Source organism: Choloepus didactylus, chromosome 9 (assembly GCF_015220235.1).
Source record: "Choloepus didactylus isolate mChoDid1 chromosome 9, mChoDid1.pri, whole genome shotgun sequence".
In the NCBI taxonomy this organism is placed as follows: domain Eukaryota; kingdom Metazoa; phylum Chordata; class Mammalia; order Pilosa; family Megalonychidae; genus Choloepus; species Choloepus didactylus.
Genome location: NC_051315.1, coordinates 115,475,260 through 115,496,623, shown reverse-complemented (window position 1 = coordinate 115,496,623; position 21,364 = coordinate 115,475,260). Strand labels below are relative to the sequence as shown.

General features: G+C 42.4%; 1 protein-coding gene across 1 annotated transcript in view; it reads right to left on the bottom strand.

The window, feature by feature from the left end:
• SGPP2 (sphingosine-1-phosphate phosphatase 2) overlaps positions 1–21,364 on the bottom strand; it is a 143,626-nt gene that overhangs the window by 62,621 nt on the left and 59,641 nt on the right. Inside the window, exon 2 of the mRNA XM_037850234.1 lies at positions 18,673–18,831. Within this exon, the coding sequence (XP_037706162.1) occupies positions 18,673–18,831 (159 nt within the window). The remainder of the gene's footprint in view (positions 1–18,672; positions 18,832–21,364) is intronic.

Here is a 21,364-nt window from a genome sequence, read left to right as displayed (position 1 = left end):
GAAAGTAAGCATGCACGTCCTCTTGTCCAACAAAAGGTGCCTACCCCCAGATGGTCTGTGGCAATATATCAGTATAAATTACCAGGGTTATTTAATAGCCCTGTCTGGCCAATGGAAAAAACTAACGGTATCTGGCTGTGGGAACCCCGGCACAGGGGATTCACCAAGGGCCTTGAAGATTACACACAGCAGCTTGCATGACCTAGGTCAGTTGAGGTTTGACCTATTCTCCTTGTAATATCAGATGCTAACTGTAATCTACACCCAAAACTAGCTCCTCCATGAGATTCCCTGAGATACTGTTATATCTGTAATCCTCTCCTCCTCCCTGTTGATTACAATCAACCCTCCCTACGTTGCACGACCCCGCTCCCTGCCTTATGCTCTCATACCCATTGGAATGTCGAGCCCTTGTAAGTACCTTATTCAGCCCCCCAAAATGTGGACTATTTCCACGTTGTGCTCTGAACTGGCCACCATTCAGACCAGCTCCTGAATCCATTCAGAGAGGCTCCTGATTTCAGGGCAATGTGGTCTGACTTCCCCACCCTGTAGGTAAGCCCTATAATAAAAGCTCATGTCTCAGAACATGTCCAGTGCTTTCTTTAGTCCTTTGGCTACAAAAGTCCTCTTGGGCATGACAATCATGGTATATCAGAGTGGGTAGGAAGAGTTGAGATCACCGTATCAAATGAAACGTCTTCATTTTACTTATGAGACAACCAATGTCTCATGATTAGTTGACGACTGAGCCAAACCAGATCTCAGGTCTCCAGAGGAAAGGAGCCATGGCCCTTTGCAACTGTGGAAGGAGACCTCCTTATGAAATGGAATGGACACCAGCAGGGTGTGGGTTCCTGGAAGTCTCCAGAAGAAAGCTGCCTCTACTTCATCTCAGTCATGGGCTTCTCTCATTTCCTGGGAAGGATTATGTTCTCTCTTGCCTTGGGCCTTTGCCCTTTCTGTTCTCCCTCTGCCAGGGATGCTCTCTCCTAGCTCCTCCCCTGGCTGGCTCCTTTTCATCCTGCAAGACTTAAATAAAACTTGAAAAAAAACAGACTTCCCTGACCACCTTCTCTAAAGTGGGTGTGTGCTCTATTTGATCTCCCACATCAAATCATGCAGTCTCTAATTCCTGTATTAATTCCCTTGTCTGCTTTGCCTACAAGAAACCCCAGGGGAGCAAGAGAGCATCGTCTTCTTCATTGCTTAGCCCCAGCACCTAGTAGACCCTGTTACATGTTTGTTTCCCAGCTTTCCATCAGGACCACCGGGAGACCACTCCATTTCAAAAAGACCTCCAGGGTGTCACCCTAGTATTTGGGGGATTTCCTAGTGTATCTCTGCCACCCTGAACTGTTAATTATTTCTTTACATATCTGTCCCCCTTTAGTCCTGTAGGGGACAGTCTCTTAAACTATCTTTGTATAAACCACCTTCATTTATTTATCTATTTTACTCAATCATTATTTATTGAGTTCCTGCTATGTGCCAGTTCAAGGAAGAATCAGAAACCAGCTAACAGGGTATGTAGGTATAAGGCCTCAGGGATGGCTTCCCTAGAGATAATGCCTGTGCCGAGACCTAGCCAGATTAAAAGACCTGGCAAGCAGGAAAGTGTCAGAGCATGCAAGGCAGTAGCAACCCTCGGAAAAAAGCAGAAAACAGCATGCATGGGTTGAAAATACAGGGATTAGGGAGGGGTGTCATCGCCAGCAGTTCAGTGATTCCAAAGAAGAGGGCTGACAAGAGAAAGGGCTGAAGATGGAGAGTCATGGGACTGTGAAAGGCCTTGTATGTAATTTTATGATGCTGGAACATGAGTACATTTTAAAGAGTGGTTCATGGGCATATTTGCATTTGGGATAGATCACTTTAAACGCCATAAGGTGGATGGACTGAGGGGCACGAAGCTTGATGGAGGTAGACTAAGTAGAAGGTTAATGCGATAAGTGCAAAATAAAAGTGAAGCAGGTCAGAATGGAGGGAAAGTTTCCTGAAACGCCTAGGTTATAAATTTACCAGTGCCCAGTATGGAGGAAATCTTTAGTACCTAAACTCTGGCTCCCTGGAGAAGTAGACTCTGCTCAGGACTTGATCTAATCCACCTTGCAGTGAATTAAAATAAAATAGGAGCTTTCTCACTGTCATGATGCCTTAGCATCTTAGACCCTGTCATTAGGTCCCTCAGTGACCACACCTGACACCTGCTTATGCAAGAAAAACAGCTTCTCTCTCCGCTCCCCAAATCCTGTCCAGGACAGTGTCCCCACCAAAGGCAAATAAACACAAGCTCCCTAATTCCCACTCTTGCTTGACCAACCACTACAGCTCCACCCATATAACACTGTAAGGGCAAAGCTCCCAGGTCCACAATAACCTTTGCTTGCCACCTGCTTGGGTCTGGGCTCCTGAGCTCCTGACGTGTGTCCCCGCGTGACCCTGCAAGGCCTAGTGCCCCTCTCTGTTCTAGGACCAGTGAGGACTAATCAATTTTTCTTTAACATGCCACTGGTGTCACCCGTCCTTGCTGCACCTGACTATCCACATAAAGATCCTTAAAATTCATACATGGACTATTTTAAGTTGGTTGTACACATTTTGTAGCTTTTCTGTTTTCCATCTCCCTGTGTTAAGGAAGATAATTTGGATATTTTGGTTTAAAAGTCCTGCTTTTTGGATCTATTAAACTCACAAAGAAATAAAAGTAAACAAGTCAGTTATTCTGGCAAATACCTTTGGGTTTCATGGCTTATAACCAGCATTCTAGGAGATAATTGAGCATCTTCTGTAAAATGCTATGTTACTTCTTCAGATAAGGAAAGAAAAGAAGATAAATTACAGTAGAAAAAATATTGCATGATTCATTACCATAGACCTAATTATATGACTGGTTAAAATAGGGTGACTGAATTAACTGGAGCATAAGGTTGAACATATATTTGTGGAGTTATTTAAAACAGCCTGGGTGTCCAAATAGAATTAAAAGTGATTTTCCACATATTATTTTTAAATAGTATAATGCTCCTTACGGCCACTATTACTTGTGAACTACTTACTCATTAGAAAAGATAATAAAACAAGGTGACACGTGGCCAGAGATGAGGAGGAGGTACCACAGAGCAAATTCTCAAGGGTTCCCATTAATGTTGGTAAAACCCGCTCAAAAATACATAAAGCAAGCAAAACTGCAAGAAATCAGAAGGGAAGTAAACAAAAAGTCAATTTTGCCACAAAATGAGTTTTGAAAGTGAGAACTATATTGCAGCCAAAGTTCTCTAGGGCTGAATTCTCTGTGCTTCTTTATTACTTTGTCAATAAAGAAGAAATCCCAGTCTTAGGTAAGGTGAGACTTTATTTGAAAGAATTGTGGCCAGGGAAGGGACCATCACGATGGGGAGAAGGGGCTGAGCATGGTATCTGCAAAAAATCTCAAAGACTAGGCAACAGAGGACTTCCCTTTTACGAGGAGGTGTGTACAAGGCTAGAAAGAGCCTTGTGTGGGGAAGTGGGGTGAAGGGGTGGAGGTAGCGCAGGGCACAGGGGATCCCCGCAGGCTTCAACTTGAGGTCACCCTATTCTCAGGTAGGACCATTAAAGAGGAGCTGTTTGCTGGCTGAAGGTGTGTCAAAAGTCCAGGGGTCTGGAGAAGAAGAAAAGCGTAACTAAAGTTTGGACAAGTCAAAGTGTTTTACCCAGATTGGTCAGGAGGTACAAAGAGTTTGGCTAATCATTCATAAGGCAAAGAATGGGAATTAGGAGGGTCTGCGTCTGGCCTTGTCATAGGCCAACAAGGGTGGCAGAGGTGGGTCTTAGGAATCTTTGAGGAACGAGATTCCTTGCAGTGACTCCTTTCCCTGAACACAAAAGGGCAAGCTGGGGGGATTATCTTCCTTGGTTCTGTTTTTCAGGAGCATAGGGCTCAGATAAAACTCCAACCTTGTCACCTTCTTTGTTCTTTTCCAAGAGCACATTGAACACTTTTTTCTATCGCATCAGTATTTGATTTGCAAGAGCAAGTGTGGAGGAAAAAAGGGCTTGAGTGAGGGTGGTCTCCAACCCTCTTCAGGCTCTCAAACTGTCAGAAACTCTAGGGTGAGGGGAAAGCTGGAGAAAAGCCACCAGGAGCTTCCTGAAAAGCAGAAGCTAGGACAAGCCAGAATTTCTAGGACAGACAGAAAGAGCACCAACTTTCCATTAAAATGAAAGGGAGGGAAAAAAATGAGGGAGAGAGGTCCAGTCTTTACCAAATATTTAAATGTCTTCAAATCCTGCTCCAATGTGCCCAATACTTCTTAAAGTGAGTAGTAACAGGGTTGCTCCTGGTGGCTAACACTCCCCGTTAGCTCCCCTTGGAGAAACTTCTAACCACACAGGTGACCACAAATCACCTGGTGGCAGCTACCCCAGCTGCAGACACAAGGCCTAAGGAAAGCCACTGGATCATTCAGCACACCGCTTAAGTGATGAAAAATAACCAAGTATAACCAAATGATGGTAGCTGGTGGCTGCTGGATAACCTCGGATACCACTGCGGTCGCCTCTCGGTTTTTCCCTTATGAGTCGATCTTATCACCCACTTCCTTGAACTGCCCAAAGACATGCATTTCCCCATCCGTGAATATCCTATCTTCATTTACCACCTAGTGTCCAGCCTTTTCGGACCTCTCCATAGACTCGTCATTTCTTTTGAAGAGATCCTTTATTTGGGGTCTGACGTACTAGTAAAATGAAGTCTAGATTGAGAATGACATCTGGCTGCATCCTGGCTCTGACTTTGGCTATCTAGATAGATAACTAGCACTACCAATGTCAACCTCCATTTCGGCATATGTCAGTGCAAGGAAGAATACCTTTCAAAATTAATGTTAGATTCAGATAAGAATATATTTGGAAGTGCTATGCCATCTGTGGAGCTGCACGTTTCTCATTTTTTAACATTTTTAAAACTGACTGAATCATCGTTCTTATATTCTTCTTTTCCTATCTGCATACTCCTGATACCACGTGTTAGGGTAGAGAACTGCGAAAGTACCTATTTCTAGTTTGCTTACATCCAGCTGTTTTCTCAGTGAAGAGCTGGCACAAGACCAATTACACTCTGGTATAATCACATCAATTTAAGAGACAAGCATATTTTAATCTTCCTTTACACTTTTTCCCAGACTTGGCTGTGGTGCACCCGTAAATAGTTTAGGAAGAACGTACTGCTAAACATCACTAATGAATCATGCTCATGGTTACAAGACCCCCAAACAAAAAACTACAAGTGGAAGCTAAAGGTTAAGGCACCTGCAAAAAAAAAAAAAAAAAAAAAAAAAAGAAAGATTCAGAAGAAGTTTTAGGAGATGCCCTCAAAAATCACTGTGCTTGTCTTCTCACTTGTATCAATTTCTAGGGTTTAATTAAGTGTTACACATAATCTCAGAATTTCAAGTTGAAAAGGAGCGAAGCATGTTCAAGGACTCAAATTGAGTATTTATCATTGCTTGGGTTTTGATTTGGGAATCCATTCATCCTAGCTTTTCTAAGATAATTTCAATTGCAAAACCTCTGTTCCACTATCAAGTATGTTTTACGAATCAGGGTCTATCCCATGCATGGTTCTCAACCTAAAAAGGTTCTACATGGTTTCATAACTCATATAAAATTTCCTAAAAATGTATTTCTAATAATATATAAACTTACTCAAAATTAGCATCCACGAGACAGCTACATAACAGATTAGCACATTCCTAAAACATCCTTCCAGGTAATGGAGAAATTTTAAATAAAGACAAGCTCCTGGTTTTCTGAAATTCTCAGGAACTTGACAGAGTTCTAATTATTTAATCCTTTCGGAGTTAAAGACACACCCTTTTGATTGCAAACAGTCAAACATTCTTTGTAGATTAGTCGATTTTTTTTAAAGTATAAAATCCCGTCTTTAATATATATTCTAAAAGCTTTCTATCGTACAAATTTAGGTTTAAATTTCTGAATCCATCCCCTAAACAAGCAAAGCCTCAAAGAACATTTAACTTGTTTGGAATGCTGACCCACGTGAATGAACCCCTCTGCTGCTGCCCTCCCTCCTTTTAAAAATATTTTTAGTGGATTCTAATTAAACAGCCAAGTTGTGGTCCCTGTTGGCTACAGAAAAATGGAAACCTTCACTCCTTCCCTTCCAGCTAAATATTTTCCCCAATTACGTAGACAAACCCTGAAAATTGCTCCACTTCTACTGAGCTTACACAGCACACATTTTGGGAGTAAGGTACAGTCTGAAGCCCTCAACAGGGGTGACGTCAGGCTGGGAAGGGATCATCTCCGTTGCAGGTCGCCTTGCAGGTGTGCAACCGACTGTAGCGTTCTTCGTCAATCCAGAGTTTTTGTTTTTGTTTTAAACAATTTTATTCACCCACCATGCAATCCATCCAAAGTGCACAATCAATGGCTCTCAGTATAATCAAGAGCTGCGCATTCATCACCACAGTCAATTTGAGAACATTCTCATTGCTCCAAAAAGAGGAATTCCATGCCCTTTTTACCCCCCTATTGTTGACACTTAGCATTGGTCTGGTACCTTTGTTACAACTGATGAAAGAATGTTACACTATTACTGTTAACTATAGCGCATAGTTTGTTTGCTTTATTCCCTATACCACCCTATAATTAACACCTTCTAACAGTGACACACATTTGTTCTAGTTCATGAAAGAACATTCTTATATTTGCACAATTAACCAGTATCATCCACAACAGGGTTCACTATGTTATACAGTCCCATGTTTTATCCTCTAGCTTTCCTTCTAGTGACATACAAGACCCTAAACTTTCCCTTTCAACCACAATCACACCCACAATTCAGCGCTGTTAATTACACTCACAATAATGTGCTACCATTTCCAAACATTTTCAATCAACCTTATTAAAAATTCAATCCAGGGTTTATTTTTCTCCTTTGCTTGGATGTTCTATTAAGGCCTAATAAAAGAAATCAGCTCTCTTATTTTACTCATTTAGATTTGTTTACCAGTGTTATTTTTAAAGGCAGCCAGCTTACTTCTGCTCACAATGTGCTAATTTCCAAGCTAGAGCTTTTGGAAAAAAACCTTCAGAATGTCACTCTCCAACCCCCAGAGTCAAGTTGCTACGCGTTTGAGAAGCATTTTCAAATTGAACAAAACATTTTTTTCCCTTCTGATTTAAGTGCCTGTGAATGCCAGAAGAAATTTAATTTTAAAAGGAACAAAAACAAAACATCTTTTCCTAGTTAAATTTGAGCATATGCAACACAAACAATGAATTTATATGTGCGCACACACACAGACGCAGAGTGAACACGCACACACACAGAGACAGAGCAAAGCTAAAGGAGAGGCTCATATTCTTGATGTTCCCCATCTTTGTGCCTGGAGGAGGAAGACCTCGAACCTCACAGAACCACTGTCCCATGGCTTGTATTTGCAAGGCCAAGAGATTCTTGGTTAGAAACAGTGACTCGGCACCAGGGTGCATCCAGTCAGTAGCTCCTTAAAGGGCCCTTTCCCAGAGATTCACTAACAATCACCCCATCACTCTCATGGGGAATCCACCAAGACAACTAGCAGGAGCCCACCCAGGCAAGGTGTGGGGGAAGCACTCAGAGGAAATGTTTATGTTCACTGTTGTAGCAAGAGCATGTGACTAAAAGGATCCATCTCCTAGAAGCCACATCACCATCAATATTCTCATAATCAATAAAGCTTTCAAAGTGTGTGTGGCTGGGGTGGGGGGACTCCTAGTCATTTTTCTCTGCATTGTATGGGTGGTCAAATGATGCCCAGACATAAACATCATTTGGCTAGTTATTAATAAACTCCAGACTAGCCTCCAAGTCTCCTAATTCTTAGGGTGGATAAGTCATTGTTTGAATCAATTATTCCTTTTAGGTTAAAAGATTCAGGAGTTATCCCCAACCCCTTTCCCCTCTTTCTTATATATTAATCATGAACTACAGGCTATGTCTAATGTTATAGCAAACCATTATATCACAAAACAGCATATAAATGGTATATTATAATCAAACATTGCAAAGATGATATATAGATTAGGTAGACAGACAAATAGATGGAAAAAGTGAATTACCTTCAAATCAATGAATGAGGCAGGATTTAGAGAAAATTTTTCTCATTTTTTCAACTTTGTATTCATGTTTTATTTTTTGCAAAATGGAAAAAAAAAATAATTGAACACGATTAATACACACAAAAAAGCCAGAGCCTAGCACAGTAGTTAATAACCAGGGTTCTGAAATGTTATAGTTCCAGGTTCAAATCCTAGCTCTACCACCTAACTGCCTCTACCAGCTTGGCTGGCTTCTCACCTTGTTTCCTCACCTTTGAAACGGGAATAATAATAGTGCCTATACTTCCCTGCATAACATTTATAAAGGCCTTGGCCCCATGTCTAGCACCTAGTAAGGACTCAGTAGATGCTGCTATTGCTATACCTAGAGCCCTTTTTCTTGAAAGCTCGCATGTGGTCCATATTCATCTGGGACATAGTTCAACTGTGCCAGCACAGCTACATGTGGCTCACATTTAAGAATTTTAGAATGTTATTTATTCATAAGCATTTACACTGTGGCTCCTTGCAACTTATTTACTCAAGACCCTCCACTTGGCCCCACTGGGGATGCAACAAGAGCTGGATTCGCTTGACCAGGATGGAGAGCGCTGGGGACGGGGCCTCAGATGCAGATGGCCAGACCGCAGAGGGGGCAGAGGGCAGCAAGAGCCCAGGAGACGAGGACTGGTGCCCCTGGAGACAGACTCAGGCTCCGCAGGGCCAGGAAGCCTCAGTTTCCTGATTAGCCCTGAGCTGGCTGATGCCCAGTGTCACTGTGGCAAAGGCAGTGCTGTCTGGCCCCCCACATGCCCACATGGCCACTGGACCCAGGGTTCTGACCAGTATCGGGCGCCCTCAAAGCCTGGAAAAGAAGGACTGGCGGTCAAAGGGGCCTCCAGCCGGCTAGGCCTCCCAACTAAAGAGCCCTTCCTTGGCCGCCTCCGCTGGGGAGAAGGGGCTACAAGGCTGGGGAAGTTCCAGCCTTGCCATTAGGCTGACAAAACTGTCTTGTAACACACACCTCCAGAAACTTCCAGAGGCCAAGGTAAAGTGTGGCCTCTCCAGCTGTGAATGGATAGAGCAGATAAAAGCTTCTCCTCCCCACTTTGCCAACACAGGAAACACATCCCAGTCCTCAAGCTATATATAGGAGAACTGATGGAGAATGTAAGGCTCCTCACAACTCACCCCTCACCCTGGAGAGCTGACCAGCAGCAGGCAGGAAAGGTGAGGGCACCCAGAGGCAAGAAGTCCAGCCTTCCCCAAGAGGCTCTCTTTCTCCTGGGGTATGATAGTCCCCATCAGACCAAAGCCCCAGTTCCTAACCTGGCAAAAGTTACCCTCTTTCCCTTCTATTCCAACCCAGATTAATACCAAGACCAAAGAACACACCTCATACGGAGTTACCCACAAGTTTAATCAGGGACTTACACACAGGAGACGATTCTTCCCAATGACAGCCAGTCAGGAAAGTCAAGCCAGTGTTCCACACAGAGAGGAGTGCCGGGGGTGGGGGGTGGGGGGCTTATAAATGTTTGTGACAATGGAGTTTCTCATGAGGTTTGGCGACAACAGGATCTCGTGAGATTTGGTTACAAGGAGGTCTCCTGAGATTTGATTACTAACAGTGATGGGGAGGGGGGCGGTTAATGCTTTCTCCCCTGGAGAAGGGGGAGCCGGGTAGGGGCCTGTTGACCTTTAATGTCATTCCTGGTCATGTAGGCCTCTGCGTGCAGAGGGGGCAGGGCCCTGGGCCCTCACGCCTCCTTTTCCACTTGGCTGCTTGCAAAACAGGATAAGGAAGTAGCACATGGGTCCAGGAACAACAAACCCACAGGGTCAGCAGACAGCCCTTCAGGCCTAGGGCCCTGAAACCAAAGCACCAAGTTCCTTCACCGTACTCGGTCCCTCCGATTCCCTGGCCTTCCGGAGAAGTATAAATCTGGGGCACTCAGTTCAGCAAGTGGGGGATACTCACACGCACAGAGAACTGGAAGAGCAGTGTCATCTGGAGAAGCTGGGACACATGGCCACGGTACATACAGGGCATTTGCAAATGAGACTGTGGTGCTATACGGAGCCCTTCCAACCAAACAGGCAAAACACATTTCTAAGTAACTGGACTGGGAAAAAGAGTAAAGTTGAGCCATTTGAGGCAACATGGTTCAGTGGAAAGGAACAGATGAGGTTTGCAGTTAGAAGCAAGTGTGACATTGCCTCTTCTCCCACTTGCTACTTGTATACACTTGGACAAGTCACTTAGCCTCCTTGTGTTTCCATTTTCTCATCTGTGAAATGGGGTTCTTGAATGTTAAAGTGCCTGGCCTGTAGTGAGGATTCGGTAAACAGCTGCTAAGGAAACTAAATTCATTCAAGACGCAGCCTTGCAAATGAAACTAACCTTTTTTTCCTAAAGGGAAGGAGTTATTTTTTAAGGGAGAAAGCTCCCCTCAGCCTACAGATTTCACTTTCTCTTTACTTTCGTTTTACATGTCCAGAGTGGTGCCTGATTTGCCTGCCTGCAACGAGGGAAGAAGTGGGCCTGGCAATTACAGCCCAGCACGACTGGCTGAATTCAGCAAGAAATTCTGAATTTCGGAAGCTCTGCCAGGCCAGGATACTCCTTGGTTCGAGTCTGCAGATGACCTGGCAGATGCTATTTGTTTTTCTGGATTAGACATTAAAATCTTGAATAAAACCAAGGAAAGGGAGGAAGGACTTACTCCACATTGAAACTCTACGTGCTATGTTCTTCACATCATTTTAGCTGATCCAACCTAACTGCATCCTTAAGGACATCCTGCCTCCAAGACCCCTAGGTGTTTCAATTTTATACCTCACTCAGCTTTAAAGCAATCACCTACCCATGTGATAAATTAAATAAAGCATTAGAAGTGATTCTTGCGGGGTGGGGGTTGCAGGGTGTTGGTTTCTATCTGGGAGAACTGCAATTCTACTTGATATTTAAAAAAAAAAAAAAAAGCCAGCCTTAGGGGATGTTGGTAGTAGCGATGGTAGCAAGGAGAGGGGAGGGGAGGGAAGGAAGAATGTGGGCACATTTTCAGAAGAAAAAAATAATCATTTTTCAGTTAATAATGGTGATAATTAGATCTTAACTTATCTGCTCACATGAATCCAGTTTTAAGGCTGTTTTTTGCTTAACTTAGAATAAAACTCAAACCTTTCCTTACTGTGTCAAAAGCCAAACCAATACACTTTGCATAACAAACCCCCCAGAGACATTCACTTAATGTGTAACTGAGGCCAAATTACCGACTCCACTTCAGACAGGCTGGGCAGAACTTCTGCCGCCTAATTCTGTTTCATTCAATGCAAGTTAGTGAGGCTACAATCTGGCTATTGTTGAATAGTTTTAAAGACTCATTAATCTCAAGCAAGAACCAATTTAACAAGCGGGGAAATCTTTTTGAAGTGAATGGTGGTAAGCGTTTAAACAGAAGATTAAGTGATAATTACATTAAAAGTCCTCTTTTGGCACTAAAATCGACCCTGGTGTAGGGGTTGTGAATTATAGGGTTGGGGGCAGGCTTTCTCCCTTGCTGCATTCCCAGGTGACAGACTCCCCTGGGAGAGCCAGAGGGCCACCTGCCCACATGCCTCCACTGTGACTTGCTGTCACAAAGCTCACCCCTTATCCAATTGATGGGGCTGCTTTATAAAACAATATCCTGGACTTATAACAGCTAGACATTATCCAGAGGGTAGGCCCAATTTAAAAGCAAAATTTAAGTCTGCTTTGTACTACAGATTATATCAACTAGTAATGTGGAAAATCATTTTAAATTCAAACTCCCTAATTTAAGTTAAATGGATTCAGAAGAGGAGGAACAGAAGAACCTGCCAAAAAGAAATGTGCTTTTTTGGTTTCCTTATAGCCAGAACTTTCTTTGATTTCTACCAAAAAAAAAAAAAAAGGAATTTATAGTTACCAAGCAATTAAGCATTTTCTTTTAAAGAGATCTTTCAATGAGACAGAATTCAAAACAGCAGGCAATCTAACAATTATTTAGCAATGGATGTACAATGCACTTTAAATGTATTATCTAATATTGGGGGGATTCCCAAGAAAAGACAAAATAAGTAAACCATATTAGCATTTGGTCTTCAAGAGATGAAATGCCTTCTAGTTTTTCTTCATGTTATCCTGCCCAATTTATTCTTTTTTCCTTCTTACCAAACCATGGATACTCTTTTACGTGTCACATAGCAAACATATAAAGAAGAGTCATGACTATGTTACAAGGCCCTAAGAATGTTCCAGCTGGATCCTCTCATTTAAAAGCTAGGTAATGGCAGGCCAGAAGCATTAAGTACCTTAAATTAGGTTTCCTGTCTAGGATCATAGCCCAGGTCTCTTGATATCCCAGTAAGAGACAGACCGGTCACCTTCTCCCAACCGCATACCTTCTTAGGAGTCTGGATCATGGTGAGGAGGCCCCAATTAATTGTCTTCTTCCTCCCCCAAAGCAGATGGCTGGACCTGAGGACAGCCAGATTACTGAGTGGCCAGGGATGGATGGAATTGTATGGCCTTGCTACACAATGAGCTGGGTCAGATTGTCTTTAAAAGGTGCAGCTGGAAAGTCACCAATTGGCAACAGGAGATACAGAAGCAGACAGGTGGAGTCACAGCTTAACTGTAGCAGACAACCAAAATGTTCACCAGTATCAGGTTCCTGTGAGATTCTTGTTTTGTTGGGATTCTCTGTAACCTTATAATATATTCCCCCTTTCCTGGGCTGGTTTGACTGGCTCTCTTTCTGGGAACCAAAATAGCACTAGTTATAAACATCAGCCCAGTGCTCCTTTCATGGGACTACTGAACCTGAAACCTCTGACTCAACTTGTGAGTCCTTGCGAGACTCTACTTGGGCCCGCTTCTCATCCAAAAGGTGGTACATCCATACAGTGAAATATTATTCCACCATCAATAGGAACGCCACCCTGATCCACGCTACAATATGGAGGTAAACATCGAAGACACCATGCTGCATGAAATAAGATAAACACAAAAGGACAAATATTGTATAATTCCACTTATATGAAATACCTAAAATAAGCAACTTCATAGAAACAGAAGATTAGAGGGTACCAGGGGCTGGGGGAGAGTACGGGAATGATTATTGCTTAATGGGTACAGAAATTCTGATTAGGGCAATGAAAATAGGTTTGCTAATGGATGGTGGTGATGGTAGAACAACATCGAGAATATAATTAATATCACTGAATGAAACATAGGAAAGTGGTTAAAATGTGAAATTTTGGGTTGTATATACGTTACCACAATAAAAAAATTTTTCAAAAAGCATTTAAGTTCAATTTTAAAGAATTTTCCTGGGTCACTACTGATGATACCATAAAGTTAAAGATTATTTTAAAGATTATTCCTTAAAGGCTTGAACTTTTAAAAATCTTATACGTGAAGAAGCATCACTCGTAATTTTCATTACGAGACATGAAAATTAATAGTTCAATATCATTATATGTTAAGAGCCAGTAAAAATAAATTTAAAAAATCAAAGTCCCTTTTTAAAATATAACTTAAAAGTTAGATTGACAATTCACAAAAGAGTTATTACAAATGGCTAATAAACATCTGAGAAATGCTTTCATCCTCACTAATACATGAAATGAAAATTAACTGTGATACAATTTTTCATTGGTTAAATTAGCAAAAAATTAAAAAATGAGAACACCCAAAGTCGGTGGGGAGTCACAATGAGGGGTATTAATACTAAACAATGTTTCTAGAAAATACTTTAACAATATATATCACTAGCCTAAAACAAATTTATCAATCCTACATGTCAGGAGAAGGTTTGCTTCCTTAGAGACTGGATCTTCTATTTCCTAATGGATAATGTAATTTCACTTTTGTTCAGTCAAGACAAATTTCAAAAACAAATTTTGGCTCAACTTTGAGTCATAAGCTACATTTAACTTTCGTGTGGGCTTCAATCATCTATTATTACATCTGTATTCCCCCTAAATTTAATTTTACCTTTTTTCCCCATTTTTTAATGCATCTCACAATGAATGCCATGAAATATCTGGGAAAAGAGGCAGGACATAAACATGCAAAATAAATTCTTATAGAAACAGTGAAAATGCTCCTTCTGAGGAACACCTGTATCAATATTGCATTGCTATTGTGCAAAATGGAGAAAACCTGAATGAGCAAAAAGCACAAGAGACTTTGCTTCATGTTACAAAGTGGACACCATTTGGTTTCAATGAAATTGCTGCCAGCCTTTTTAAGACACAGCGATGCTACTTTAAAGTTTGTAGAGTAAGGAGATAGGGCTGTCATCTGCCAAAATGGGAGTCAGGGGATGAGACAATTCCCCAGGTAACGTGGCTGCACTGTCAATGGGATCTCTTTTTGAGCATTCAAATCAGATAACCCATTCACTGACTTTTCCGTCCCCAAGTCTAGGATTCTGTTGAGTCCAATGACAGGTTAAAGACCTTGATACTAAACAGCAGAAGGAAATAGTGACTTGATTGGTATCTTTCAGCTAATGTAACAAAAGCTTATCTAAATTTTCTGGGCTAAAATACCTCTGAGTTATCAAGAAAGGTACATGGAAGACACTTAAGTAGATACAGAGTTAATACATGCCACGAGAGCACATCTGAAACACAATCAAAGCAAATATGGGATTGAAGAGAACTTTGGATGTTTAGAGCCTCAGTATACCATCTCTGTTTTTAAAAAAATTGACAATGGATGCTCTTCATATCACTCAGCTGTCTTCTTCTACGAAACAACATTGGCAGCCCCATCTCGCAGAAATGGACTTGGGTGGGAACAGTATGGAATCACTTGGCCACTTAATCCAACATGATCCTGGGCAAGTTATTTAACCTTTCTATACCTCAGTTTTCTGATCTGTAAAATGGGGCTGGCAATAAACAACCACTTCTCTGGATTACCGGTACGACTGAATGAGGTAAAAAACATACAGCACTATCACAGTGGCACAGACACACAGAGCTCAACATTGGATATGGCATATTATTATTTTAAGTATTACTATTCCGAGCTATAAAATGATAAAAATGATACAAATGCATTGTTATAAAGGTCAAGTAAGATAATGAACACAGATGCCAATGAAAGCAATAAAATGTAACATAGAAAGGAGTTAATACAACCATAATTCAGCTAAGCTGCTTCAGACCGTATGAGTCACCCCCAACAGAGCAAGTGATTTTTTAAAGCAATAAAGCCTATCAGGTCTTCATCCAATGACAACTGTCAAATTACTATAAAATCTGACAAGAGGCTTGGCAGATCCTGAACACAGCTGCCTTGCAACTAATCTTGGGTGAGAGATGTTACACGACTTCAAGTTCTGCCCCTTTGTAATTAACATTCCTTAATCCCCACACAGAGAAGAGGCAGCCACTAATTTAGGGATATCCCTTATAAGAGAAAAGCGTCCTCAGCAGGAAGCTGACTGCCCGGGCTGGGCTGGTGCAAATACAGGAACCTCACCCGCTCCACCCCCTCTTCCCTCCCAACCCTCGGCGACACCGGGAATTCCCCTTCCCTTCGCTCCCCGTCTCCGCCGGTGCCAAAGAAGCATCTTTCATTATCGTCTCTGCAGCCAACCAGGGAGCACCCCCTTCACACACACACACACACACACACACACACACACACACGCAAGCAAGCAAGCAAGCAAGCACAGACGCACACACACGCATGCCACTTCTGGGAATACCTGTCATTCTCTCCATCAGGAATTGCCAGGCACGCACTCTCTCAGCCTGCCTGCACTGCCCTTGCAGATACAGCTGACACAGAGAACAACTACATCACCCTCAGCAAGGCCGTGCCCCCATTTTAAAAATCAAGTACAAATCCCCAAACCTCAAACTAAACCTCAGAGTCACAGGTTGCTCCTTCCATTCTCAGGCAAAGATTTCACTTGCTCTCTCTCTAATACAATCTCTAATACAAGACTTTTCCTGCCGCAAACAGGCAAGCCTCTGAGCACCTTTGAAATGAGAAATCCAAAGGGTAAAGCAATCATCAGTCACAACAACCAGAGTCTCCAAGCCCAAAGGTCTTCTCAGCCTTTCAGGAGAGTTTTCTGTACCCAGCGGGCGGGAGAACTGGCCTTGAGCGGATGGTACACATTACAGGATATTCCCAGGTTTGTTTGTTTGTTTAAGGTACTTCAACATCTTTTGCCCTCACTCGACCACCATACAAGTTTTAGAATACATATATTTTTTAATCTCAGAAAATAAATGATAGAGGGAAAGAAACTCATGCACTATGGATCTTTCCTGCGGTTTCAAATCGTAACAGAAGGAATGCCCCTCCACGCCCCACCCCTCCGCTGCCGTGCTCCAGCAGAGGACACTGCTCCACACATCCGGGAGCTCGCTCCAGGGCATGGGAAGGACAACTGGACGGGACAACTGGACTAACGTTCACTGTAATGATTCACAACATGCGCATGCTTTTGCAGTTTCTCAGATTATACTTTTAGATAGATGCTAGAATTCAGAGGAGGGCAGAAAGGGAGAGGGGGATGGGGAAAGGAAAAAGTGGCTCTCAGTTTTAGAGAGAAATAGAGAAAACAGGAAGAATTCAGGCTCAAACAACCACAACTCTAAGCTTTAGGGCCCTAAGAGGTGAATTAGGCTAGAGGCTACAAGGCAGCACTCAGGCTTTTGGACTTCAAGGGTTCTTTGCACAGCTGATATAAAATGTTTTTTAAACGTATGCTTACATTTTAAACGTGGAGATTGCACATGAAATAAGAAGGACAGTCTGGCCACTCTGGACCCAGTTTTCCTCCTGGCACAGCTGGGGTGGAGGGGCAGCCACTCCCCAGAGCCCCCCCGGTGGTCCCAAGGTGAGTGATGTGCATGGACACCCCACCCTCACCTCCCCAACCAAGGTTTCACTGTTGTATTTCTCTCCCCTGGCCTTTGAAGACATTTGGATTTATGGCCCCTGAATTTGTTCTACAAATGAGAAAAATAAAGACCAGTGGGGAGAAGCCATTTGCTTAAGGTCACCCAGCTTCTCAGGAAGAGCCATACGAGAACCCAGACTCGCTGACACCCCACTAAGCACTCCTGAACCTCTGTTTTCTGAGTCGCAGAAACAGGAAACAGCCACACTGGCTGCCTCACTGCTATTCTCCTAACACTTGCCTTGACGCTCCCCCTCCCAGTAGACAGTCTTTGCCCTTAGGTTCTCTTCCAGGCCCTGAGCCCTGTGCATATGCTGCACATCTTCAGGACAAATCTGGGAGATGCACATCCTCAATACCATTTCACAGATGAGACCTGCCTGAGTTGCACCTGAACCGGACCTATCTGATGCCAATTCAAACCATATACTTGTGGTGTGCCTTGCTGCTTCACAACCTCACAATTGGCCACCCTATCTCTGCTCCCACTCCCACTCTCCCCCCACCCCCAAATCAGAACTCTTGTGGCCCCGAACAAAGCTAAATGAAAGGGTCATGAGCAAAACATTGGAAAGGGGCTCCTCCTCTCTATTTTGAATGGTCATTGGTTTCTGTGCATGCACCAGCTGCCCTGCTACACTACAAGTTCCCTCGAGGATTGTGCCCTGACTTACGTGTTTCTATCTCTCCAGTGTATCTGGAGCAGTTGCTTAATTATTAGTCAACTGCTTCCAGTTTCAGTTGTTGACCACATTTGACTGAAAAGGGTCTCCAGAAGGATGCATTTTATACCCCACATGTGCTCAGAAATGTCCTTTTTTTCTTTGTATACCACTTCTCCCCCTTCTAGTTTTATTTGCCCTTGGGAAGGTGTACAAATTACATAAGATCACAGGTTTGTTTTTTGCTTCCTAGCTTTTTAATTTTTCTTAAATTATTTCTCCAAAGAAATCAGGCAACAATGACTGGCAGTAACAGCACAAAAACAAGAATGTTCTTTCATGAACAAGAAAAAATGTACATCATTTTTACAAGGTGTTGAAAATAGGGTAGTATATGGGGAAAAATGCACCTAACGTAAACTGTGGACTATACTTAACAGTAATAATTTAATATTCTTTCATCGATTGTAACAAAGGCACCACACCAATGCTAAGTGTCAACAATAAGGAGGTCTATGGGGGATGGGGTTTTTCTTTTTGGAGTAATGAAAATGTTCTAAAATTGACTGTTATGATGAATGCACAACTTGGGGAATATACTGTGAGCCATGAGTTGTACACTTTGGATGGACTGTACGGTGTGTGACTATATCTCAATAAATCTGCTTTTAAATAAAGAGCCAGTACATGGTTGAAAATGGCAATAATCAAGAGAGAGCCTACAGCATCAGTCTGGTCCCAGAGTAAAGAGTACAAGGCACAGACTTGTAGCTGACTCGTGATAGACCTGTATACACAGTATGAATGTGGTAAGATAGTGTGGGCAAGAAATAAATCTCTAGGTTATAAACAAAACAAAACACAAAAACTATACACACAAAGTACTTGAGTAACAAAACAGGTCATTGCTGTAGAAGCGGTAGTGGTCAGTGAATGATAATGATGAGAATAATACTTACAACCCATATGATGACCAGCCTTCTGGATAAATAGGGATCAATATTCCAGTGAGTGAATGGAAGAAAAGTGATGAAGAACACTTCTTGACCCAGAGCAGCTGAAAATCTGAATAGGTAATAGTAGAAATAATTCTTCACAATGTACTTCTGTGTATAAGCCTAAAAGACAAAAGTTAGAAGACTCTGAGTTCATTGGACATGTCACTATGGGGCAATTTTTAAAACCACCATCTAAAACTCATAGCTCTCCAACGTGCTCCTTCTCTGCCATTATGTCATTACAATATCGTAACTATCAAGCTGAACATCGACTGACCCCCATTTGTGCACATAAATACAGAAGATGTTAATTCTTAAATAAGTTAACATCCATACAGCAATACCAGAAAAAGACACAAAATAGCCAAAACCTTTTCTTTGTGCATACAGGAAGCTGGGAACTTGGAGGAAGTGATCTCTTGGCTATGACACCACACTGGTTTATGACTGTGGTTGGCAGAGTAACGGTTCCCCAAAGCTTTTGGTGTCCTAGTCCTCAGAACCTATGAATGTTGCTGTGCATGGCAAAAGAGACTCTGCAGATGTTACTAAAGTAATGACCTTGAGATGGGGAGATTATTCTGGATAATCTGGGTGAGCCCCATGTAATCCAAGGATCTTAAAAGATGGGAGAAGGAGGCATCAGACTGAAAGGTCAGAAGATGCTACACTACAAGCCTTGAAGACAGAGGAAATGATCATGAACTAAGGACTGTGGGTAGAGTGTCCAGAAGGAATGCAGCCTTGCCAACATCTTGACTTTAGCCAAATAAGACCTGTTTTGGTCTTTTGGCTTCTAGAACTATAAAAGAATAGCTTTGTGTTGTTGTAAGCCATCAAGTTTGTGGTGATTTGTTACGCAGCCATAGATAACGGATACAAAGAAATTAGAAAAATCACTGGCTCTGAACTTTTTTAGTGCATCTTTTTAAAATGGGACTAGTAAAGTCAACCCACTATGGTGATATCGTAAAAAACACTACAAGTACACACAAGTTCTGCTAAAAATGTACTCCTATTTTCTATCATCATTTCCCTCTCTTATACTAGAAGATTAAAAGAAAAAAAAAGACAAGGGGGTTAAAACAGCAATGAGCAGACAATCTATTTAGAAATGTGGTAGATACCCTTAAATTCTGGTATATTAGTAACAAGATAAAACACAAAAATATTGTTCCCCTTGTTAGGTTTGGAGAAGTTCAAGAATTCATACAATGCAGCGAGTCAAAGTTCCGATACTCTAGGAAAAATTTTTGGACAGCTGAGGGGAACTTTACATCCCATGAGACATGGATTAGGGCATTCGAAAACACAGTTTTAAAGGCTTACCTGATATTTTATGAAATAGAGAAATAAGTTTTTCTTTTGTTAGGGGAGAGGGAAATTTTTAAGTAAGTGACTTGTGGCTTAGAACATTGTTTTTTACTTTCAAGGTTATTTAGAGTTACCAAAGCCGCTGGCACCTGCCCCCCGGCCGGGCCGGGAGGGAGCTGATCGGGTTGGTTTTGATCTGATAAATGCACACATTTCCCCCGCGAAGGGGGTAGGTTTGGGAAAGGAAGGGGTTAATAGTAAACCAGCTGGAGACAGTAACTTGAGGAGTTTTTGCCTTATTCATTTATCTTCTGGTTGCACTAGGCACATGCTTTAGGCTTGCATTGTACCCCCCTGCCTGGGAGAGGAGGGCTGAGTGGGAGATGGGAGGAGAGGCGCTCGGATGGCGAACAGACTGCGTGAGGGCAGGGTGAGGTGGGGGGAGCTGCGACTGGACGAGAAGGGACGGGAAGGGGTTAAGGATGAGAAGAGCGGAGCGGAAGGGGTTAAGGGCAAGGGAAGAGGAGTGGAAGGGGTTGGAAAGGAATTGGGGAGGGGGAGTATAGTTACGAGGGGGATGGTTTGCAAGGTTAAAGAAGCTTGAAGCTTTTTAAAGGCTTCTGAGGGTTAACTCTTGTAGAAAGGAAAGCAGAAGACTTAGAAGGCTTTTTTGTGAAGGTGGAGGATTTGGTAGAAGACGACAGAGTGCATAAAGATAGCCAGGATGGAACAGTTTAGAAGCTGCAAACCACTAGTCGTCATTTGGTAGAAGACGACAGAGTGCATAAAGATAGCCAGGATGGAACAGTTTAGAAGCTGCAAACCACTAGTCGTCATGCCAAATAAAATTATTAAGTTCAGTGAGAATTTGCCAATTAAAAGTGCCATTTTTTGGCCGACGTTTTTGTTGTTCTAAAGGATATTGTGGCCAAATTGTATTACAAAAGTGGATGAGGGTTTTTTTTTTTGTTTTTTTTTTTGCTTTTATTTCCCCTTTTAATTGAAGTTTACTAAGATTGCAGATTAAACATTTGAGGGGAGTAGATTTAGGAGGAAATTTAGTTTTGGAGCCACTGAAAAGTGATTATATATTGCCCATGATTATTTAAGAAATTTGAAAGGCTTGAGGTTAGGGACTTTTGCTCATCAGAAGCTTACGGAGATCCCCCATGAGACCTCCATGGTTTTCCTGCTCCTTTAGAGGCTTACGGTCTCCCTGAAAGAGACTGACACGAATTGGGGCTATGCTCCTCAGAGGCTTGTGGAGATCGCCTGTGGGAGACTCACGCCCCCCCCCCCCACTCCTTCAGAGACTTACGGTTTCCCTGTAGGGAATTTT